Below are 26,208 nucleotides of genomic sequence, written 5' to 3' on the forward strand. Positions count from 1 at the left end.
AAATTCACCAATATCAGACAGGACCTTGAAATTATCTGTATGATAAATAAAGGAAATCTAATGAACAATCTGGAAAACATCCACATCGTTCTTGATAAATTAGAAAACGGTGAAGAGAATCTTAATGAAAACGAGGAAAAAAACATCTTATATGAGAATATTAGTAAATACTTGGAATGGGTAGACTTGAAACAGACTAGACGAACAAGAGATATAATCAAACACGACATCGCAGAACCAGAGCCCAATCTCCCTCCTCCCTCACACGATATTTTAGATGACAACAAAACTCTACCTCCCGTCTCTCCAGAGCTTTGCATGAACTGTCAGTCTATCACATCGTTACTTCACCAGGTCGGGCTCAAAGACAGACCCTCTAGACAGCGCAGAATGAACATCTTTTCCAAACAAGAACTAGAGGCAAGATGTCCTGTTCTGATGACCTCCATTTTTTAACAAAGGAGTCTCCAAAGAAATTTTATTTGTGCTTATTGTCCTAATGTTTTTTCTTCTCAAATCTTTCTTTATACAGCTGAAGAGGACCATTAAGTGGTCGAACATGTCCTGTAAGTGTTAATTTATATTCAATTTTGCCCGAGGCAATAATAAAGTATCGATTAGGTGGTTATTTATACTTACTTCTTGATCAGTTTAAAATTGTCGCAGCTTGTGTCAGGTACACTATAATTAGTCACAGGGTGATTAATCGTGCAGACCTTGTAGAGTGTGTGGGATGCTAGAGGCCTGTTGTCCCCTGCCCAATTGTACTGTTACAAGCCGGACCTAACCAAGCTATATTTTCACTAGCCTAGTGGTGTAACTAGTTCTTAAGTTGGCAGCCTGACATAGCTCACTGTGACATCGTCTGAGACACGCCATGTTGAATTTCTAAGCTCTGTGACATTGTCCGAGGCGTGTCGTGTTGGATCTCTAACCTATATTGTCCAGGAAGGCTCTACAGAATCTTTACTAAAATGCAGTTTATTGCCGTAATATCCACATACCGTACATAAATTTGCAATTCTTACAAGATGTAAAGAAAAGTGGAACAAAATGGCATAAAACTCACGCTTTTTATTTTCATCTTGTATATCACAGTTGCAATATTTTGATGCTATTATGTATACAGTAGAACCTCGATGCATCGTTCCCGGAACTGCCATTTTCTCCATGTGCATCGTTCAATTTATTTAATCCCGAAAAGTTTCCATATAAACTAATGTTAAATTTCCCCGCATCTATTGTTTCTCGAACTATCGTTTTTCGCATTGATCGTCAAAAAATTACTAGTCCTCGGCCACAACTTTCCCGCACTGATCGTTTATGAGAAAATATACGCAAACATTTGTTGGAAATTAAAGCGACATGGAACAGCGGCAATCCGTTACATGAGAATGTACAAGCTACGAGCGATTACGAGTTTCTAGGCTTGAGCAAGTTTCTCGGCTGGAGCAAGGTTCATGTAGGCTGGACTGAAGTGTGCAGATTATTTACACGCAACCACACTGTATAGGCCTAAATACGCCTACGAGTCTCCTGGCACCAAGGCTCCTGCTCGAAACGCCAAGCCGTCATTGGGCTGTTTCGTTTCATTCTGAGTGGCTCTGTGCTGTGTCTTTGTTGTGTGCAGCGATTACAATTCTGTCTATTGTTCATAATTACATTGTTTTTCTCATTTTAGTTCCTGTGTATTACTGCTACCCATGACATGTCACGTCCCGCGAAAAAATTAAGAACTCTGGAAGAATGACTGAAAATTGTAGAAGCTGAATCGAATCCGTTCGAAAAACTAGTAGATACTGCTAAACGTCATGGGTTAGAGTCTTCAACTTTAAACTCCGTATTTGCTAAGAGGAATGAGATAAGAGAGCAAACTGATAAATGTGGCAGTTCAACTAAAAACAGCAAAACCGGAAGCAAACATTCACTCAGCTGGAGAACGTCCTTTTCACTTGGTACCAGCAAGCAAGGGCTACCAATATCCCTATAGATGGAACCATATTACGAGAGAAAGCCAAGAAGATAGCTGCAAGATTGAAAATTGATAATTTTACTGCATCGAATGGATCGATCGCTCGATTTAAGGTGCAACATGGACTAGTCTTCAAGAAGGTTTCCGGAGAAAGTGCTCCTGTGGACACCGAAGCTAAGGAGCTGTGGATCGAGAGACTGCCTTCACTACTGGAGGGGTATGAGTCGCGTGACTTAAATAAAATGCGGACGAGACTGGACTTTTTTTTTTTACAGAGTCTTTCCGGAAAGAACACGGGCGCTGAAGAGTGAATCTTGCTATGGGGGGCTCAAAAGAAAGACTAACCGTTCTGCTGTGTGTGAATAGTGATGGCAGTGATAAGAGAGTGCCAGTCATAGTGGGAAATTCATTAAAACCACCTTTTAAGAACACGATAAATCCGCCCGTGACGTATCATGCAAACAAAAAAGCTTGGATGACCACTGAAAGTTTTTCTCAAGTTGGATGTTTGATGCCTCCATACGTGCAAAAGGAAGTCATGCTCTCTGTAGATAATTGTGCCGCTCATCCATAAGGCACGCCATTTCTTCGCAATGTAAAAGTTGTGCATTTCCCCCAAATTGTACCAGTGTGTTGCAGCCTCTTGATCTTGGGGCAGAGGTGCCAACTGTTGAAGTGGATTATCAGTAATCACCCTCCACACCCCAGAGAATTTTCGAGACAAGTCCAAAGCATGCTCTTCTCTTTTCAATAAGGACACCTCCTTTGCCCTTCCCGACAGTAATCTGTTTTAAAGTATATCATATTACACAACATTTGCATACTACCTCTTAATTCAGGGATAAAACATCCCTTGTAACTCGTTTCGCACCCAGCAGCTGCTTTTCAAGGTAGGTTTTCTTCAAGCATCCTTCACCTTCTAATCACATTTTCGTCTCTTGAACCATAAGCGATTCCAGTGTAGATGTCCTTAATGTAGGTCTCAATTCTTTCTATCAACTGTCCGGTACACTTAATATAGAAATAAATTACTTAAGGATTTATAGCAGAGAGCGTATGGGTAGCAAAAGGAAGTGACGACAGAATAAGTATCGTTGTCTCACAAGCATTGAAACGAGGAGAATTGAGCAGAAATGCTGAAGGATTTAACATTTTTCCTTCTTTTCTTTTTTCCGTAGAAAATGATTTTCGTGTGAATGTCAGCTTTTCCGTAATAATTTCCCCTTTGACCGTAATGCCGTAATCGTGAGGTGAAATCCGTAATAATTACGGACAATCCGTAATAGTTGGTACCTCTGTTGGGGTAATAAAATGCTTCAAGCAACTATACCGCAAGCGCCTTGTGCAAACTGCTGTGTGCTTGTTGGATGCTGGGAAAGAAATGAGCAAGAAATTCAATTTACTACAGGCAATTCATTTCACAGTAGCAATTTGGCGGCAGGTATCCCCGGCAACCGTCGTGAACTGTGTCCATAAAGGTGGTTTCAGCTGACAGCTACGTGCGGCGGAAATAGACTCCGCTGAAAATCTCTGTGGTCATGGTAAAGATAGTGATGACTATGTCTTTAATGAAAACTGGGAACAATTAAAGCGTGAAAGTGACTCTGTCCCCAATGATTTTGAAGAAGATTATGTGCTGATCGATTCTCATGTAGCCATGTGTGGGGTGGAAACAAGTGAAGAGCTGTGTGATGAAGTGCATGCCCCCTTAGCCAAGGAGAAATCCTTTATGTACACGCACGATATCGGTGATCGTGAAGTCCGACTCGTTGGCTGAATGGTCAGCATACTGGAGGGTCCAGGGTTCGATTCCCGACCGGGTTGGGGATTTTAACCTCCATCGGTCAATTCCAATGGCTCGGGGGCTGGCTGTTTGTGCTGTCCCCATCATCCCTGCAACTCACACACCACACATAACACTATCCTCCACCACAATAACACGCAGTTACCTACACATGGCAGATGCCGCCCACCCTCATCCGACGGTCTGCCTTGCAAGGGATGCACTCGGCTAGAAATAGCCACACAAAATTATTAGTGATCGTGAAGAGGAGAACATTATGCAAGTAGAGAAGGCTTTGTTTCGTTTGAAACTCAAAGCTTGGATGAAACAAAAAACAATGACTTTTTTTACTAAAAGCAGCAAGTAAGGAGATATGGCTTGCACCATTATTTTGTTACGTTTATAACGAGATTGATATGCATTAAAATTAGCATCCTGTAGCATTAATTACTCAAAGCAATATCAATTATAACCTGTCATCTGTTTTGGTATATTAAGCCAATTTGAGAGACACAAATGAAATTCAGATATTATGCCTATACAAATGAATGCACATAACCTAACCAACATTACAGTGTTCCGTTAAATAACTAGATCTGTAATAGTGTCGAAGTTGTTGCCAAGAACAGAAGATCAAATGATGTAAGTTTTGTGCGTACATTTGAATTAAATAACAACATTCCACAAATTTCAAGAGTTTCTTATGACAATGCTTTCCAGTATAAACACTGAATGAACGTTTGTTTTTAAATTTAACAACTGAAATTATTGTAAATATATTTTGAAAATTGACAGAATATTAAAAACACTGCTATTAAAAAGCCTTCATATTGGTGCATCCCTTCATTCTTCCCAAGGTAACGAATGTCGCCCAATGTCCTCTCTACAAAGCGCGGATTACGGTTTGTCAGCTGGGAGCTGACTTCATGCTCATGATTACAATTTAAATATCCATAATTAAGCGATCTACTTTTCACTAATTGATTAAACAATTCATGGCTGGTGAATTGAGAACGTATACACCAAGTTTGTAATCGAGTCATATGTACAGTAAAGAACAAAACAACCGAGCAAGTTGGTCTTGCGTTGGAGAGTCTCGCAGCTGGTAGCTTGCCCTTGGGAGATGGGTTTGATTTCCACTGTTGGCAGCCATAAAGATGGTTTTCCACAGTTTCCCATTTTCACACCAGGCAAATGCTGGGAATGTAAATAAAGGGTACAGATCTCTGCACATTGTTATGAGAGAATTTAGGGGTTGTAGTAAGGATGTAAAGGAGAGAGCTTATTTGTCTCTGGTGAGACCCCAACTAGAGTATGGTTCCAGTGGATGGGACCCTTACCAGGATTACTTGATTCAGGAACTGGAAAAAATCCAAAGAAAAGCAGCTCGATTTGTTCTGGACGATTTCCGACAAAAGAGTAGCGTTACAAAAATGTTGCAAAATTTGGGCTGGGAAGACTTGGGAGAAAGGAGACGAGCTGCTCGACTAAGTGGTATGTTCGGAGCTGTCAGTGGAGAGATGGCATGGGAGGACATCAGTAGACGAATAAGTTTGGATGGTGTCTTTAAAAGTAGGAAAGATCACAATATGAAGATAAAGTTGGAATTCAAGAGGACAAATTAGGGCAAATATTCGTTTATACGAAGGGGAGTTAGGGATTGGAATATCTTACCAAGGGAGTTGTTCAATAAATTTCTTCGCAATCATTTAAGAAAAGGCTAAGAAAACAACAGTAGGGAATCTGCCCCCTGGCGACTGCCCTAAATGCAGATCAGTAGTGACTGAGTGATTGATTGATTGATTGATTGAATGAATGTATCTTAATTACTGACACGGCTGATACCTTTCTAATCTCAGGCTTTCCTCCTTCCGTTGCTGGAAACCTCCCGACGTGTTAGTGCGACATTAAACAAGTAGGAAAAATAAAGGAACAAAATTAAGTCTACGAACATTTTATTTCAATTGTAAACAATGAAAAATTACATTATTTGAAAATCGTTCGTATTTTGCTGAAAATGCAAGTTATAGCCGTAATATTCACTTATAGCAGTAATTTGCAATTAAAGAAACTGACCTTAACAGTTTTCAATTATTACGTATGTAAAGAAAAGTGAAAAGAAACGCTGTAAAAATTATGTTTACTATTCACATCTCGTATATCGTGGTTGCAATATTCTGTTGCCTCTGTGAGGTGTACATACAGAAATTTTTCCAAATGCAGTAACCGTATTTTATTATTTTGCTTTCTCCCTATTTTTTTATGTTACCCGCAGTTATCGCTTTCTCGCATCCATCGTAATTTCCCCCCCCCCCTCGCCCTTGAAAAAAACACAATGCATCAAAATTTTACTGTAGTATGAGCATGTCCGGCTCTATGGCTAAATGGTTAGCGCGTTGGCCTTCGGTCGAAGGAGTCCCAATCGGGTCGAGGATTTTAACTTTCCTTGGTTAATTCTGATGGTTTGGGGGCCTGTGTGTGTGCGCGCGCGTGCGCATGTGGACTTTAGCCGGTAGAGCAGCATTTTCACAGGTGCGTAGATTGCCTATTTTGCAAGAACTCTACAGACCTGCACCAGGCCTCTCCGGAGGCCACACATGGTTCTTGTAGGTATTATTATTATTATTATTATTATTATTATTATTATTATTATTGAGATTTACATGACAAAAAATATCCAACACCATCAAATACTACTGGACTGAGCTGGGATCCAACCCGCCAAATTGAGCTCAGAAGGCCAGCGCACTACCATCGGAGCTACTCAGTCCAGCTGCAAGAGAAAGATGCCAATTAAACTTAACCTATATGCACCCACCCGCCCTTTGCTCCGACACTGCTAGGAATCCGCCAACTTTTTAGTATGCAACCTTGGTGGGGCAAGCTTTCGGTTAAAACAGTATAGTGGGTGACTGACTGCGCATATTATCATGGGACCTGTTTTATATTATTGAGAAATTCCATGCTATTGCTCACGACACAAAAAACAGAACAATACAGAAATATAACACACAAAAATCCCTTTGAAAACTTAAATTTTCATTAACTTATCTTACCTCGGAAGTTCTTTAGTGTGTGGTACGGCCTTAATTATACGACACAAGCCTAACATTTGCCTGATTTTGAAAAAAGGAAATAATGGGAAACCAATTATGAGGCAGCGAATTCAGTCTGAGGATCACTGGTAAAGTGTTCGCATCCAGGTACCAAGATTGTAGGTTCAAATCCGGCAGTCGTAATAGAATCTTGAGGGGCGGGAGAAAGCCCATTCGGCATTCCATGTCGTACGATATTACTACATTTCATAATAATTTATGCACAGGATCACTAATAACTTCTTCCTTACTATCACTGCTGAAATCAAAGCCTAAAACATCAAGTATGCTTTGAATTTTGCTATTACTGTGCATATCGCGCGAGCAAGCAAGTTCCTTCTCAGCCAACTTGTCAACTACAGAATACAGACTTCTCGATCGATATTTTAATCAATTCTCTTTGCCAAAGAAGCATACCAGAGCACTCTGGTGACTTTTTGAGAAACCAAGAACAGATTTCTAGTAGAAATGTTTCCAGAAAAAGCCAGCAGATGTAACAAACGTCTCCAATATGTGACCTTGCACCCCGGCGTATTAGGCCGCTTGTGGAGTCCAAGCCCAGTCGCTTGAACGCTTCAGTCCGCTTACAGGAGTTAAAGGGAGAGTTTAAAGCTGGTCCTCACACCTATCCGGCAAATGCTGTAGTGGTCTGCAGATGTTATTTTATTTGAGCGCACAATGAACACCTGTGAAAACCACCTATCTGTGAGAAACAGAAGGAAAGGAACTCCGCTGGTACAAGCACATCAGTGTGATGAAGATCATCCTGTAAAAAATGTTCCTGCTTCGCTAAACCAAGGAGATGCCAGGAATGCCCAAGAGCAACATGGTGGTGAAGAGCTGCTGAAGCCACCTTGAAAGACATCTCGGTGGCTCAATTAGAGAAGCGTAGGAAATCATCTCTTCTGTTCAATAGAGCTGACTGAACGATACACTCAAGTACCCATAATGCAAGCACACAAATGCCCAGGAAAGAAGAAGTAACATAGTTCTACCACCGTAGAAGTTATACTGTAGAAGATGAGAAGAGAGTTCAGTGGATTTTCTACAATATGAAGTTGGATAATATAACGATTACAATTCTAACGGACACAGTAATATGAAAATGAAAACCTACAACCTATTTCCAGTCGGTGACCGGGTCAGGAATGGAATGAATGAAGCCCCCGGGTCAGGAATGGAAAGAATGAAGCCCCCATCTTGCGGCGAGGATGGGTATCATGCCGGCTGCCGAAGCCTGTTGCACTATTCTGGGGCAATGATTAATGACTGACAGATGAAATGAAATGATATTGGAGTGTGTTGCTGGAATGAAAGATGACAGGGAAAACCAAAGTACCCGTCGCCACTTTGTCCAGCACAAATCTCACATGGAGTGACCGGGATCTGAACCACGGAATCCAGCGGCGAGAGGCTGATGCGCTACCGCCTGAGCCATGCAGGCTACACATAGTAATATATTCCATTTAACACTATTTATTTGCGATTTTAAAGTTTGTTTTCATTATGAACCGTCATTCATGGTCAAAAATTACCCACAGCAATGAGCTTATGCAGGTTCTGCAACCTCCCAGATATATGAAATTCCACTTTTCTGTTGCTCCCTCTTCCATCATTGCCAATCATTGTGTTTGTTCTAATGTATATTCCTACCTTTCTATAAAAGACTTGATCTGTCACTCGTCTGTTCTTTCCATTACTTATGACATGCTAGATCACGCCAGACTCACTGAAACAAAATACTCACTTCCCCTTCCAAGCGATCTTCACCACTGAAGTCCTCGTTGAGGTCTATGGCAGCACCTTCTGCAGCAAGAATGCCGACTCTTATACTTTCCACCATGTACAACTGCTGGAGTACTGAGTTCATGTAACAGGTGGCCCCTGCATTCTTCAAACCCACAAACCCTTTGGATGGACGTGGTCCCACTCGTGGCACGTAGTCCCACTCTACCAGCGGCTCATCTCGCTCTGGAATGACAGCAGAAACAAAGTCTATACAACCATGGTAGCTTCCAAAGTGTAAGGAACAAGTGGAGTAATTAAAAAAAATTACTGAAGGTACTTCATAAGGTTAGACAATGTCAGGATATCTCATCACTACTGTATTCTATCATGTAACCCAGACAACCTAACTTATAGTTCAGTTCTTATGAGTTTCGACTTGACATTTGAGCGTAGTCTTTTGGCAGACGCTAAGTGAATTTATAAACAGCCAATCATAGGCAGCCAATCGCTCCGATAGAGCGCGTTAGACTCTAGTTCCAGTTACCAGTGTTCTAGATCTGCTGTTTACTATAACCTCATGCTATCAGCTGTGTGTTGTATTGTGCTCAGTTCTTTTCACGGTCTTTGTCAATTCACTCTGCCATTCTTGACAAAGCATCAACAATGGCGGCTAGAAATAATGAGTTGACTGAGTGGTTGAAGGAGCACAATACAGTAGAAGTCTGCAATACCGAGTACGGCACATAACGAGAACTCCCGATATAGCGACGATTATTTTCTGTCCCTTCAAAATTCCTATGTTAGACTGTGTAACAATTTGACGACTACCAATACATAATAAACATATGTATCAATTAGCGGCGAGTGAAATAAGTATATAAATACCATGACAATGGGCGCCACCTGTAAAACAATTACAGGAATATATAACTATATAGAACAATGAGTAACTCCCTCTCCCAAGGCGACGGTCATCAGGCTGACGAAGCTCCAGACTTACTTTATAACCTTACCTGTTTACCCCTGAAATTAGATGTAGGTAGCATGCCAGGTTCATCCTCACTCCACTGATAAAAAGATTTACTGCAAGTTTGATACCAGGACTTTACTCCCAAAATAATAAACAAAAATATAATAAATACCACAATAATCATCACTTAAAGAGACCCCCTCCTGATTGCCGTCCACAAAGGCAACGTACAAACAACTACGACCAACATTAATCATTACTTCACGAGACCTACTCGTTTATAATACCAATATAAATGGTCCGTTATTGGACATTATAAATTTTCCAGCTAGCTCATTCTTGGTTGCCAGCGTTTCGCCCTCGTGTGCTAGGGTGGGCTCATCAGTTGGTACCTAGCACACCTACCAATACGCTGGCTAGTGCATACCGTGGAGGCCACTGCGTAGGCTAACTGGAGCCACCGGCAGTGCCAATGCACTAAGAGACTTTGTCTCATCACTAAAAATTGATGCCTGCTTGGTCATCAGATGATATAGATGACCAAGCAGGCATCAATTTTTAGTGATGAGACAAAGTCTCTTAGTGCATTGGCACTGCCGGTGGCTCCAGTTAGCCTACGCAGTGGCCTCCACGGTATGCACTAGCCAGCGTATTGGTAGGTGTGCTAGGTACTAACTGATGAGCCCACCCTAGCACACGAGGGCGAAACGCTGGCAACCAAGAATGAGCTAGCTGGAAAATTTATAATGTCCAATAACGGACCATTTATATTGGTATTATAAATTTGCTCATTCAGGACAAATATTTCAGATTCCCTATGGGAATCAACATCTATATCACCTACTCGTTTGTCGTTTACAAAGGCAAATATACACACTACTAACAATCACCAAATCATTACTTGACGAGACCTACTCGTTTTACAAGTTGTCGTTTACAAAGGCAAATATACACACCATTAACAACAACCAAATCATTACTTGACGAGACCTACTCATTTGTCGTTTACAAAGGCAAATATACACACTACTACCAATAACAAAATCATTACTTGACGAGATATACATTTCTTAACATACCTCCAGGTAAGAGTCCCACTACACTCACTACTGTTACGGAACAAAAATCGTATTCTGGTAGAGAAAAGTACGACTTTCTCTACGTACGGATGCAACCTTCTTTACGAAGAGTATCCCTAACCTTATTTACACACTTCATCAACGTCTTGAGTTCTTCTCGAGTGCCACACAGGTTGGTGTAACGCCTCAGGTTTCTGCAACTGAAAGTGGATACTCGGCCGACGATTTCCTCGACCAAGAATCAGCTCTGTGCTCAAACACACATCCACTACCGAATCTCGATTCTGTACGCATCACCACATCCACTGTACATAATCTCGTCGAAGAATTGTAGTCCAACTATTATACAGAGTTGGAGTTACAAATAAACACTTAAGTAGCGTCTTTGACCTAACAGCCACCAGAAACTCATCAGCATCAGCAACATACAGCGTGCTCACTCCGAAAACGATACTCAAGAACAATCCAACATTGCCTAGGACTATGCGCAAAGTAACTCCCGCGCGCCGGACCGAGTGAGAAACACACAGAATCAGAGACAGAAACAATCAGAAACAGCATTAGAATGACTTGCCGCACACGCATACCTTCTTATATAGGCTTGTTGCACGTGGTTATAGCGTCCTGGAAAGTTTATAGGTAGCAACGCTCTCACAGGCACTTCTTGACGCGTCACTCAGTCAACCCAACCTCGCTTAAAAACAAAGCCCTCGTATTGGCTATCGTGCGTCTGATGTGACATCGAACGTCCACTCACGTACATTCACATTGATCCACTCCAATTCTTCAGCCTATACTACCTGCCGTACCCCGTGTTTCCAAGCCACTTTTTGCAACACATCCAACTGACTTCAACCGTCCTTCCCGATACAGTCGCAGTTTTCCCGGTTGCACAATCCTTACGGCTAGGCCATATTTACAGATTCTTACCCAAACGGAAATTTATACAAAATATAATGATGCACATATGCAATATTACCTAACTACACATTCTTCTGATAATATTACATTTTTACATTCTAAATAAACAAAATTACATGATTTTAACATTACCAACTATATACAAAAATTTCCTAACCTAAAAATTCGGGGATCTACATACGTACGGTTACAACTGTGTATCGTCCTTCGGTTACAGCGAGAGCCCCATCACTGACGCATCCGTTATTACGAGCGATGAAGCGCGCACAATTTTTTCCCTACCGATATGTATGCATCCCAGCGATGATATTGCATGCAATCGATTACCTTCGGTATAGTTTCCTCCCTGTGTGCACTAGCGAGTTCTCTCGTCGACATTCGAAGGCGATGTCGGAGTCGATTAGTAATACCCGTCGATTGCTGTTCCGTAAAAAAAATTTGAAATGAAAGAGAACATATTTTCGTAATAAATGCGTAAATAATGTGTCCAATAACGGTTGTTAACTCGTTAAAAATTAAGGCTGACTGAACGACCGCTTAATTTTGAGGCTAAATACTGCAATTAAGTAAGAATGGGATACACCTCGAGATATGGCAGAGTGTTTAATTTATTTCAGATGTTAGTTTATATTTTCTCGCGTCTGGTTAAATTACGGAAAGGCTATTATGAAAATGTATAGCGAGAAGGTTATCATTTCTCTACTGGCGCTTGAAGTGTGTTTTCATCATACGTATAGTACGGATAAGTTTGGACAGGTGGCGTCGTTTGAATAAGAAAACTGAAACGTGTTCAACAATATGCGATCGATCATCTTCGGTATGGTATAATTTTCTCACTTTGTGGATTTGCGAGCTCTCTCGTCGACATTCAAAGGCGATATTGGAATTGATTACTAATACTCGTCGACTGCTGGGGCCTGTTCCACAAAAGTATGGTCTTGTACATTACAAGTAAATTCTCTAGTAACTTGTACAAATACCAGAGTTTCTGTTCCACAAAAGAATTTTCTACAGTTGTACTTTACTACTCCATACTTACAAATTACTAGTAAATTTTTATAGGCGTGTTCCACAAAAGTACTAGTACTTGTAACTTACTAGCGAAATGAGAAGAATTCTCTACCAGTGAAAGGACAATAATATATAAATGTACTAGTCCTATTTAAATACGCTTATTTTGGATACATTTTGATAAATATGTGGTCTAGCAGTAGTGATAGTGATGGTGATGAAAATGAAAACTATCGTCTGTACAGGGAAAGAATAAACTTCCAGTTTAACACTGTATTTGAATACAATGAACGTTTTAGGTTAAGCACAATACAAGTGGAAGAACTTTTGATAGATATTGGCCATAGCTTAAAATATCCTACGAACAGAAATAAATCTCTCTCTGCTAAACAACATTTACTAACAACATTACATTGGCTAGGAAATGGTGGTCAGTACCATGGTACTGCAGATATGCTTGGGATGGCAAAATCTTCGGTCTGTGGTAGCTGCAATAAATGATATAAAATTTCCTCAAATTGTTTGTTGGCCTGAAAATGCTGAAAAAAACATATTCCAAGAAGGACATTCCTGGAATCATTAATGAGCAGAATATCTCTTACGTACGTCCAACTTTTCCCCTCAAAACCTCCATGAGCTTTTCCCAAGTCAAATATTTCCATCCAACCATTTATTTTGTCTTGTTTTTTTCAGACTCGCTGTATCCACCGAAACGAATATCTTTCCTACCTTCTATTTCCTTCAAAATGAATAACTTTGTTTCTCTTGACATCATTTTAACAATTCATGCAGAGTTTGCAATTTCGTAACAATTAAGTTTGGCGGCCGAATATCGTTATTAGCGGCATCTGATTCCTAATGACAGACCAAGGTAGGTATAGTATGTTAGACTCTCGTAGAACATACGCGAGGATCGCGGAAGAACAGAATGGGTGATAATAACGGAGTAATTTCCTATCATCAAAGAAATAAACTGAAAAATAACATCGTAGCATTAAAAAATTCACAGGAATATTAGTTCTTTCAATCTTTGCTGCATAAGTTACAGTAAAATACGATATTACGATAAATGAGGCAAGCATAACCTAATTCAACGAATGGAATACTAGGATAAACAGCTGATTCATGCTATGACGTAGTATGTTTATTGATATGTCGTCACTTGTAAAACTTGTAACAATTCACTGGTAATATACAAGAGACTATCAATCTTTTGTGGAACAGAAATGTACAACTCCATACATTACAAGAACCCACACTAGTAACTTGTAATGTACAAGACCATACTTTTGTGGAATAGGCCCCTGTTCTCTAAAGAAAATTCGAAATGAAAGAGGATAACACGTTTTCGTAATAAATGCGTAAATAACGTGGCCGATAGCAGTTGTTAACTCGTTAAAAATAATGACTGAAGTAAACGATATCTTGATTTGAATGTTATATACAGAAGTTAAGTAAGAATGTGATACACTCAAGATATGGCAGAGGAAATCACTGATTTCAGAGGATATTTCATATCTTCTCGCATCTAGTTAAATTTCGGAAAGGCTATTTACACGTAAATTTTTCGCGAGTAGGTTATCATTTCTCTACATGCGTTTCAAATATGTTTTCATGATACATATACAGTTAGGTGAAGCCGTTTGAAGAAGAAGACTGAAGTGTTTGCCACAGAAACCTCTGGAGTGATACTGTATTTCTCCGAATCCAAGACTTTTTCTCAGAACCTCGTGCGAAAACTCAAGGGTTGTCTTGCATTCGCAGCCTAACAGTAAGTTAATGGATACCACTGGCAACTACCGCGGTAACCACGCTGCTTCTTTTCACACGCGCACAAAACTCGTTGACAATAATTGACCGGCTCTTTCTTATAGCCTACATCGCTATCTGCGACAACCGGTTGTACAGTGTTTGTGTGTAACGTCACTGGATCTCAGGAAATAGTGAAGAGAGTATGATGTTCTATTAGCTCCTACAAAAACGTTTCTCAAATCTGCAGAATGGCATTAAAACATGCGACCCTTCGAATTCTTAGAAAGGCCATGGCTACTCAGTGGCAGAGTTATAACGCGTCTATTGTACTTGACGCTTAGTAAAATTAAGTTTTATAGACAGCAGGAATATTTTCGTGATGGATAGTCGTATTGTAAGATACGTGGAAAAGGTATGCCGGCAAATTTTCAACGGGTTCTAGTCGATATTATGATGCCAATTTTACTGTAAGTTGATGGTTATTAAACACTCGTAAATGTAGAATAATTGTGTAGTCGCAAGAAAATACGGCATAGGTGTAACTAAAGCAAATATTTGGCGTTAGCGTGAAGACAAAGAGCTAAAAAAATGCGTACTGTACAAAAAATGCATTCAGTGGTCCGCAACAAGGACGCTTTAAAGAAGTCGAAGATGAAATTGTGAGGTATGTGCACGAAAAACGCAAGGGCGGAATAGCCATACCGTGGCGCAATAAATTTGTTCGTTGACTTTCAATGTCCGCAATTAGGCCTATACATCGCCAGCCACTGAATTTGGCTGAACCCGGCAAGCGAGACGTGCGTGTAGCGGTAGCCGGTTATATCTGATGCTGAGTAAAAGTAACAGTTTTATAGACAGCAAGAATAATTTCCTGATGGATCGTCGTATTGTAGAGATGCATGGAATAGGTATTGCCAGCAAATTTTCAACGGGTTCTCTTCGGTATTATGATGCCAATTTTAAGTTAATGGTCTTTAAACCCGCGGAAATAAAGAAAAATTGTGCAGCCGCAAAAAAAAAAAAAAGGACACGACGAAAGTTAATGTTCGGCGTCTAAAAATGCGTAGGCCTACTGTACAACAAAGGCATTAATATGATTTTACAACGTACTTTTTAAGCCTGATTAAAATTTTTTGAAGGAGAAAGTGGGGTTCATCTTAGATTCGGAGAAACACGGTACTATCTTTTTTCAGAATAAAATTAAACACACACTTTCACGTAGTATCGGATTTCGAAAAATAACAAACAAGTAAGCCGGTGTGTATATCATCTGCGGAAACGCTAGTTTTTGAAAAAACTTATTGCCTTTTCATACCGATTTTAATGTTTATGGGGGATTTCTCGACTTTTATACAAAGATCGGATATAACGACAATCCGTTATAGCGAGTAAATTTTTCGCTGTTGTGAATTCTCGCTATAACGGACTTGTACTGTATTTTGGTTCACGATGACATGAGCAAGGGGGGATCTCGTGCATCTTGTGCAACAAGAAACAATTTTACGTGGTGGACAAAATAGCCAGGAGGCATGGGAATAAAGTTTTTCGCCTTCCACCATACCATTGCCATTTTAACGCCATAGAACTGATGTGGGCCCAAGCGAAGGAACAGACTGCTGCGAATAACTGACTCTTCACAGCTTCAGATGTTGAAATACTTTTTTGGGAAGCAATAGGCCATGTAATTGCAGAAGACTGGAGTAAGACTGTAAGACACAATCCAAGATAAGTGAAGCTTGGGAGAGGCAACGTATCACACACGATTATGTTGAAGACGTTATCTTGTTACGGTCAAGCGAAACCATGACAATGTTGATAGTGACTCAGAAATGAAGGGTGTATTCCCTTTGTAGGATTTTTCCTCCCTTAGGAGAAATTGAATCGAAAGGCAACGTGAGCTCTTCTAAATAGCGAGTAGAAATTTCATTTCATTTTATCGTGTTTTATCTGTTCGAGCATTGATCTATTTTTACCTTATAGCCTTATCCTAAATATTGTGACCGTTCATCACATCATCAAGAATGTCATGGTACCCTGCAGTCTGAATATGCAGTTTCCCGTGCGATTCTATGACAAATAGTGCCCAAACTAGCACATTTTACTTGTCCCGGGACAAGAGTGGCTCGCCGCTAGCCCGAGAGGCTGAGCTCTCGTTGCGCACAAGTAGCAGAAACAGGTCTTGCGCGCGCTCAAAATTGAAAAGTTCTCCTTTTCCGAGGGACAGAGAAAGGACAGGGCACACCACGCAAAACGGAAGATGTAAGTCACGAAGCATTGCTTGCAACCCTGGAAATAGTATACCTTTGTAGGTTTCCCTAGAACCTATCTACAGTTTTCAGCTGTCTTTGGTAATAATAATTGTACCGGGTGGTACACCTCCACGCCGCTAATTCAAATATTGCGCCAGTTGAAACTTATCTACAGGAGAAAGCCTGAACTTTAACAAACTGTATTAACTCAATGGTTTCTCGGAAGATGTCACTACTGTAAATTTGGTAATTTGGAAGTATTCTGAACTGTGTCTATTTTGATTTGTGTTTCTTTGCTCCGTATCAAAAAGTTTGAACATTCTCTAACAAATGTCGCTACCCAAAACTATGGTAACACACTCTGGTGCAATGGAATGAACTTTCTTGAAGAAATATTGTATTCCTAAGTTTTATTTTTACTAAATTTTATTCTGTGGTTTGTGGGTTGGCAATATAAATCCTTTCCTTCCGCCAGTTTTGAAATTAGCCAATCATAAATTTCTGTAATTAATTTCCCACCAATAAGGTGTTTCTTCATCGTCTTGTGCATTAGTTTTTGCTGGTAGCCAATAAAAGTTTGTGGGCGGGTTGTTATCATTCATGAAAGGTCTCGAATGTTCCACGAGGGTATATAAACTGCTGATTTTCTTGTCTCGGTGCCACTTCAGAAACATCTTTCTCAGTGTGTGAATATATAGCAGGGGGCGGGAAGCGCCTCTTTCTTCTAGCAGCAGCTCGTCTACAAGGTAATGGCCTGTTAACATCTTCATTTCTTGCTAGCTCAGCAGTCTACTCTCGGGGAGGGTTCGAAACCTTTAATATGTAACCAATTCCTTTAAAATGTAAATTAACTTTTCTGTGTATGTAGAAACTTCATATCTCTTTTACTGTAAAGCGGGGATAGAGAGTGCTTCACCCTCTCGAACTCCCCTTCATTTTGAAATTGAGGTGACTACGTTTTCATAACCGTTACTTCTCTTCCTTATGCATTAAAGTTTTCTCATACGTATCACCTCCCTAGCTTGGGATTAGCCCCTGTATATCGGCCTAGAGCCACTTAGGTTTTAAAAAGTGTATTAGGAGTGCAAACTACGCCTCCAGTCAATTTGGTATTTTGGGCCATGTAATTAACCTGTTTCTTTTCTGAGTAGGCCCAGTAGGTTGGGTACACGATACCCCTGTGTAAATTTGTAAGTTGTGCCTGCAGGCAAGAGATTGTAAAAGTCGAGGATGCCTTAAATAGGTGTGAGTAACTGGGAGCCGGTTCGCTCATTTCAAATTAGGTTTTGAGTGCCTCTTGAAGGTCGGAATGTATTTGGTGAGAGCAAGTGCTCTTTGATTTCAGGGGAATTCTGCCCCAGGTGGTCTGGTTGAATATTGGTAAAGTGGAGCTTGGAGCTCATTAATTATTCACCCAGGGCTTGAACCCCAGCAAATGTAATTTATTAACTTGTTTTCCTGCTACTTGCTACATGTTTCTCTGTTGTTGTTATTTGTTGATTTTGAAAAGAAAATATAACCTTTGTTAAAGTTTTAAATTAACTTTAATTTGGTAGTTGAGACCTATTCCAGCCCGCACATTCTTTCACCTCTGCTGTTCCACAGATACCTCGGAATAATAATAATAATAATAATAATAATAATAATAAAAGTTGTGAAGTACGTGATGGATATTTACAAGTTAAGACTCGTCAGAATCAGTTAATTTTATGCCAATTTATAACACTAAAGTGTTTTACATAATTGAAATAATAATGAATACGCAGTAAAAGAGGGTGCAGCCAGATGGGATCCAGATGTTGAAAGTGGACAACAAGAGGAAGCCCAAGAAATCCCCGAGCTGAGACTCCGCCTATGCTGAATTGCCAGATGACGCTATCAAGATCATAGACAGACCCAAGATACGATCGTAATGAAAATTGATCAGTGAGATGATGAGCGAATAAGGTTTAATTTGATACCTCAAGCACTGTCGAGAACCACTTATTAGCGGAGCAAAGTCTAGCAAAGAGGCGTGGCCTACCAAGGCCACACTAGATAGACAGGCCACAAGGCTCGGAGCGTGACGTCACGCTAGTGGCTGGCGTTCATCATGGCAGTGTAGGGCCCGCTCTCACTTTCACCATGATATTGTTCATTTATTTTACCTTAACGATAAAATTGAACACTCCTTCAATTGTGGCTTTACTTAGGCTTGTATACTACACGAGTTTAAGCGGGGAGAAAACTGGAAGGGCAGTACATGTACATTTCTTTACGTAAAATTATGATGACATCTGTCACTTGTAACTCAACACGGTATCTTTAAAAGATTAGAACGCATAATACGTATACAAAAAGTTTTAATGTTACTAGGAAAATGCATGATGGCAATTCACAACAAAAGTCCTGAAACCTTTCTTAGAAATTAAGCTGCAACTTAAAACTTACCTAAGAATTCCTAAGGTTTCAGTTTGTACATTTTTATTTTCCTGAGGATTTCTTCTTCTCAGCGATGAGTTTATCTACGATAACTTTTCTATTGTTATTCAATAATATATTACAAAAGATGTATATACATCTGTCAACGAAATGTTTAAAACTATTTATTTAATCACAGCATGTTTAAACATTTTCGTTTTCCAGAACATTGTTGACAAGCGAAGTCAGAATTTTTCTCTGAGAATCCTCATGTAAAAACATTAGTATACAGGTTTACATTTTGTAGCTCTAAAAGAGTCTGGTACGACACCTTTTTATACAGGGCAGGAGCAAGCCAAGGCCGCACTAGATAGACTCAGACATTTTTTTGTCTGACTCAGAGTTGTCAAAGTCAGGATAAGTTGTCAGCTTGATTAAGCCAGTTATTTATTAAGATTTTAAATAAATGACCAGTATCAAACAATTTTGTGTGTGTGTGTGTTTCGTCAAATGGATTTTGAAAAGTGGTTTGTAAATTGCTTTTGCACAGCTTTTCAAACATTTTCCTGTTATTATTAGAAATTATGCATGCTACCTTATAAGCTATAAGACTACCTGTTAATACTTTAAAGACTTGCAAAGTTAGTTCTTCTAAGAAATGTCATATTAGGTTCTTACATGGAAACAAATCAACAACGTCTTTATTTTTTTAAAGACTGGATGACAACATAAAAGTTTGTGCAGTTGTAGCTAATGTAGTGTTATTTTCTCCGCTTTTACTACTAAAAGCAACTCCCTCTACCTTTCCTCCTAGCGGGCGATCTGGCCGTGCGGCTGTGAACGTGCATCGGGAGATAGTGGGTTCGAATCCCACTGTCGGCAGCCCTGAAGAAGGTTTTCCGTAGTTTCCCCATTTTCACACCAGGCAAATGCTGGGGCTGTACCTTAATTAAGGCCACGGCCGCTTCCCTCCAGCTGTTATGCCTCTCCTATCCCATCGTCGCCATAAGACCTATCTGTGTCGGTGCGACGTAAAGCCACTAGCAAAAACAAAAATAAAACCTTTCCTCCTTTATAGTTCAGCTCACGTTTTATGTAGACTCCATTCAGCAAGTTACAAAATATGTCATGCTCCTTTAACAATTTTAGTTTCTTTTTTCAAGTAATTCCAATGTGAATCATCAATACCCGAATTTCCCGTGCCTAGTTTTGCAGTAAAAGACTGTGAATAACCAAGTGGGGCATTGTAAGAAACGTTGACTGTCTTATCTTCTTTTACGCCCCAGGAAATGCGAAAAATATTGAAGTGAACCATGTTATTAGAATACAGGAGTAAGATACTTTCTTTGCAAAGGCTATATTTAACTGTTCCTTAAAAAAAAAAAAAAAATTATCAGTAATGATACACTCATTAACTTCACTTTCAATTTCATCGATTATTTTGTGTACAGATGTCCGCCTCTGTGGTGTAGTGGTTAGCGTGATTAGCTGCCACCCCCGGAGGTCCGGGCTCGATTCCCGGCTCTGCCACGAACATTTGAAAAGTGGTACGAGGGCTGGAACGAGGTCCACTCAGCCTCGGGAGGTCAACTGAGTAGAGGTGGGTTCGATTCCCACCTCAGCCATCCTCGAAGTGGTTTTCCGTGGTTTCCCACTTCTCCTCCAGGCGAATGCCGGGATGGTACCTAACTTAAGGCCACGGCCGCTTCCTTCCCTCTTCCTTGTCTATCCCTTCCAATCTTCCCATCCCTCCACAAGGCCCCTGTTCAGCATAGCAGGTGAAGCCGCCTGGGCGAGGTACTGGTCATTCTCCCCAGTTGTATCTCCCGACCAAGAGTCTGAAGCTCCAGGATACTGCCCTTGAGGCGGTAGAGGTGGGATCCCTCGCTGAGTCCGAGGGAAAAGCCGAACCTGGAGGGTAAACAGATGATGATGATGATGATGATTTTGTGTACAGATTCTATTTTATCGTGGACAGTCACTTTTGAGTTACGAGCAGGTCTAAACAGGAAGTTATAAATACTTTTCTAATTTGACCATTTTAATATCTTGCCCCCATCACCTAATGCACGTATATCAGGGTTATAACTCATGAAAATATCATGTTTAATGGATTTAAAATCAAGAGCCTCGTTTAATGTTAAGGAAGTACCAATTTTCGGAATATTTTGCTCAGTCACATACATTTTGAAAATACAGACTTTGGCTGTTAAAGTTGACGGAAACTTTGTCCAAATCTAATTTGCGTTTAATACTGAAATTACCCTGAACGTCGTCGAAGTCCTTGATCCTGTCATATTCTTCCTCGGCTTTCTTTCTTTCCTTCCTCTTCCCGTTTTTCAATTTCTTCTTGTCTTTGAATAGGATTTTTGCTCGTTGTTGGAAGATTTTTTATACAGATAGGCAGGCACATTTTAAAACTTAGGAATAGCATCGTTTGAGAGTTTTAAATGGTTAGGTTTTACAGTTAAAAGAGACTCATCAGGTCTTTTAACGGAATCGTCCCTAATTACGAAACTTCGAAGTGTTTTATGCACACAACTGAGCTTGCTGAAGGGATGAATTCGGTTCGATGGATAGCTATGATCCACTTTTGTTTCCGAAACACGCCAGTAGGAAATTTAAACACTGAAATATTAGGCTGTTTTGAACTGTAGTTTATTCTACAACCAGGTATACAACACGACGTGGCCATAATTCACAATGTTCACACACGTTTAAATCATTCAACACCATCGATAGCCTCACTGCTGCGAAGTTCAGATCAGCTTATAAGTCACTGGTGAGAAGTGAAGCGGCTGGCGACTAGTGTGACGTAGCGCCCGAAGTGGAGGGGGAGCCTTATGGCCTGTATATCTAGTTGGCCTTGGGCCTACCCTCTCCATTCACGCAGACAGATCTAGCTACGTAAGGGATGAGATTTGAGGCAGTGGGGCATACTTATTCTTATACGTATACTAGTACTTGTACTTGCTTGGTGATATGTTAAATGTTCATGGTTGATGTTCATAGTACTTGTGTGGCGGACAATATTCTTTGTCAGATTGTGATATAGCAGAATGGTGACTCAATAATTATTCACGCGTGGCTACAAGATTGGTATTGCTTTCCAGTGAAATAAATTCAAAGGTAGTGTGCATGTAAGGTTCACCGCTAAGGAATTCACAAGGCACAAAGCCGTGAGTATAGTTATCTGTGTGACGTGTGAGGAGGACGTGTTGAACCGTACGTGAGTGAAATAAATGCAGTTCGATTGCAGTAAGCTATACCACCATATAACTAAATGTATGGATATGATAATACTGAGGGAGTAGTGTAGGAGGTCTATAACTGTGTGTTATTTAGAGAGCGAATTGGGAGAAGGAATGAGCGGCTTTTGGTTGAAAGGGGCAGTGTCTGCTAGGCAACCCCAAACGCAGTAGATAATCTGTTTCACCCACGACTAGTGCTGTGAGTTAGGCCAACTTAAAACCACGTCTGTTTAAAGTAACAGCATATATCCAGTGACAGTGACCAGCCGAATGTGTGTTAATTCAGGGCCTAAAGTGCTGAGACTGAACTAGATATGAAAATGAGTGAGTAGTAGCGGGCGACATGAACATCATTAAGAAATTAGAGTGCTTGAGCCACTGAGTATCTCTAATCATAATTATAATTTGTGATGCAAAATTTAGCAAAGTTATAATCAGTCAGGTCTCCTCATTTGTGTATTTGAACCAGTGACATCATCATCCGAGGAAGGAGACTACAAGAAGGTTGCCTGTATTTGTCCTATGCGTCGTGGAACTTCCAGAGTATCCAACACTGAACGAAAACCCAACCAATATGCGAGTGACTCCATCAGCAGCTGATGCTGCTGTGATGTTCGCTTAGATCCATGTGTGTACCTGCCCGAGAGAGCTGTGCGTGATGCAGAAAGTGATGAGTACCATTTCAAGTTTTACTGCATGAAGTCATATCTTTTAATTAAATGTAAATAAGTAACTTGCATGTAAATACTTCAGAATGTAGCTTAGCGTTTCACTGTTTCAGACTGATGGTAATAGTTGTTTGCTAGGGTTTTATAGAGATTTTTCTTCATGGTCGGATGACAGTTTTTATTTCATTCAATAGGGGAAAGGTAGTGCATGTTATATTTAAGGCCTTAGATTAAATTAAATGTGAAGTGCTATGATGTTGAAAGGGTTTTTAAGATTCAGTAAAATGACTCCATCTATCATCATTTCATAAATCAGCATGAGTCGTCAAAAGATTCTAAGATTATTTATTTTGCGCTTTACACATGAGTTAGACAGTTCCTCCCATATAATGTAAGATTGCTGGACCAGAAGATGGAGAAATGACCGTGGGGTGTAACCATGCTTTATTTACCTCGCGAGTGTTAATGTATATTTGTCCCGAAGGGTAGGATCTCTTCTTTAAGTCTGCATGTGTTTGATATAAAGTGAGAAGGGGCGGAGCTTTTTATGCAGATTGTTGTCTAGGTGTGATGTTATGCGAGAATATGAATTTCCCCAAATGATTGATGAGTGCGAGCATAATTCTGCACCAGGGATATGATTAAGGCCAGATTAGAGCCAATATGCAATAACGATGCCGATAGCATCCAAGGGAATTAAAGGAATCAAATAATTAGCTGCGAGAACGAGTATTGCCAGTTGAGAAGACAGTGCCCCATTACGTTGAAAGTGATAATAGAAGGGGGCAGTCAGCTGGCCTGCCTAATTTATGGCCTACTGTCAGAACGACAGCTGGAACGAAATACTTGTCCTGACGCACTGAGGAACACATTGCACGCAAGCTCGCTTTCCATTCTCGATATAACACTCACATGCCATCATTTAGAGATTACTGCTGTTGGATAGATTCAAAGTTCTCCGAGATGAGAAAATTTCCCTCCATTTTATTCACATTAAATTAAATCGTATAGGGATTACAGGTGGATTACACCCCCCACGTTGTCAGAGAAGCTTGGGTTCATTCCCAGGCAGCAGTGGAGGTTATGCCCATTGTTGCCAACTGCTGATGGACTGTACCCTCTATGATTCGTCGTGTGAATATGAAGTGCACTATTGTTTTGTCTTTATTTCAGGGAGTGATCATTAATAGTTTTATTGTACTGGTTTCGTTTCACTATGTGTATTGTTCCAGGAAACAACATTGTTTAAACGTCTTGTTTGTGAATTAGTGTTTAAGTGATATCCCGATGAAACGTGTGCCATACAAGATTTGATGATTTTATTAGATATTCAAGTAGGTTTTCCAAGCGAATGTTGTGATACGACTTTTATGTGTCTTGAAATGCGCTCATAACGACTTTGTCATATACCTCAGTTCACTTGATACTAGGGTATCGTAACTTGTTACTTAAAATATGTTAACTCACGATATAAACAGGACGAAACATTACAAGATATGCCTTTGTTTAATTCTTTGTGTGCAGTGATATAAGTGTATAATGTGACAAGTGCTATCGATAGTTAAAGGGTCAGAGAAGGGACGCCTTTTCAGGTTTATAAAGCTATAGAATGTAATGCGGTTCTAGAAAACAGACTAGAAAGACATTGAATCACTCAAGAAATTTGAAGTGTATATAATTTCATGTATTTTAATGGTGTGGCTTATCTGTGCAAATAGTATACAGTACATGTGCTTTCTTAGCTATTAAATTTGTGTTGTGAAAGATTCATTCTTCTCATTTCTTAGTCTAGTTGTATTCCTCTCATAGTGAAGGTTCCCTTACTATAGAGATAATTAGTATAATGCTCTTTCCCAAATGGTCCACTGACCCGTAATGCTCTCCTGAGTCCAGCCGCGGACATACTCTAGTAGGGGCAATGGGACTTCGATGCCGGGCTTGTTCGAAGCTCTTATCAAGGGGGCTCCAACCTGATATCATATTTATGTGCCACGACATTTTATTTATGTACTGAAGCCTTGGACAGGTACAATATCTTGTGTGCTATTGTTAATCTAATGTGAGTTATACATGTTGCTACAATGAATAATTGATTCTGCACTTATAATTGAGTATATACATTTCCGCTTGTGTTGTGTGTCGTTAATCAGCTGTTTGTAGTTGTAACAATTTGGCACCAATGTCTGACTTTCGGTTAACTGTCAAGTCAAAACTCATAGAACCAGAACGATAGAAATGCTTCATGCACCGCCATCATAATTCTATGTATTGTAAGCAACCAAGCGTAATACCAGTGATATTCTTTAAAATGAATAATAACTGTTGAACAAATAATCTCTTTCTTTCTCTTCGCTGTATTTCCAATGTTTATGTAGGGTTGGTGTATCCTCCTTTAATCCTTTAGCTCCGTGTCTTCCTATCCTGGTCTTCTGCTAGGGGATATTATTTTACGAAGAAGTACGACTGGGCAACCACCCTCTCTCAACACTAATTAGAGGAAAAATGGATGAGATCCGACACATCAAAGAATGATTGTATCGGCAAAAAAGGGCCACCGATGGGCACGAGGTCTCTCAGACCTAATACTATCAGGGTTGAAAGAGAACAAGAGTTGACCATGGCAGGTCGGATAGGAGCCTAAAACAACTGGAAGCACTGACAGACTGTTAGGGGAACTGTAGTCAGACCACGCTTCAAAGCCGAGAATCCCTGGTTCCCCTTTTAGTTTAGGCAGCGGGTACCATTGATGTATTCTACTGCCCCTACCCACAGGAGGGGAGGGATTCTCATCTTCCTCTTTGGTCCATTCTTTCTCTTTCCAGAGACATTTACCGCCCCGACTCTTTCCCACATTCTGTTTATCTCTTCTCTCTACGTGATCAAACCATCTCGATTTATGATCCTGAATCTACTTTACCATACCTCTGATGCAGTCATTCTGATTTTGTCTTTATCACACCACACCCTTAGCATTCTCATTTCAGCCACTTCCATCTTCCTTTCTTGATCCCACATATCAGGTCTCACCACACTGTACATTTCATTTGGCAGCTTACGTTCTTATCCCGCCGCACCCCACTCGGCTGTTTGACTGTTAAAACTAATGAAGTCTTGTGACTTTTAATCCATCAATACTAAGTAAATAAATGAATGGCCTTTACTTCTCATTCCCCGTCTTAAGCACGTGGATTATAATGTATGTAATTATTCTGTATAGAAATGGCAAGATCAGCATTCAAGAAAATGAAGGCTTTAATGTGTGATCACACCTTAAAACATGAGACAGGGCACGGTTAAATGTTATGTTTCGCCAATTTTACTTTACGGAG

The 26,208-nt window shown here is 40.2% G+C and overlaps 1 protein-coding gene across 2 annotated transcripts in view; it reads right to left on the reverse strand.

Annotated features, from left to right (window-relative positions):
* Window positions 1-26,208, reverse strand: part of faf (ubiquitin carboxyl-terminal hydrolase-like faf) — a 299,786-nt gene that overhangs the window by 81,733 nt on the left and 191,845 nt on the right. For both annotated transcript variants that reach the window (XM_067158104.2, XM_067158103.2), the window contains exon 27: window positions 8,598-8,821. In XM_067158104.2, the coding sequence (XP_067014205.2) occupies window positions 8,598-8,821 (224 nt within the window). The remainder of the gene's footprint in view (window positions 1-8,597; window positions 8,822-26,208) is intronic.

The sequence above is a fragment of the Anabrus simplex genome, chromosome 14 (assembly GCF_040414725.1).
Source record: "Anabrus simplex isolate iqAnaSimp1 chromosome 14, ASM4041472v1, whole genome shotgun sequence".
In the NCBI taxonomy this organism is placed as follows: domain Eukaryota; kingdom Metazoa; phylum Arthropoda; class Insecta; order Orthoptera; family Tettigoniidae; genus Anabrus; species Anabrus simplex.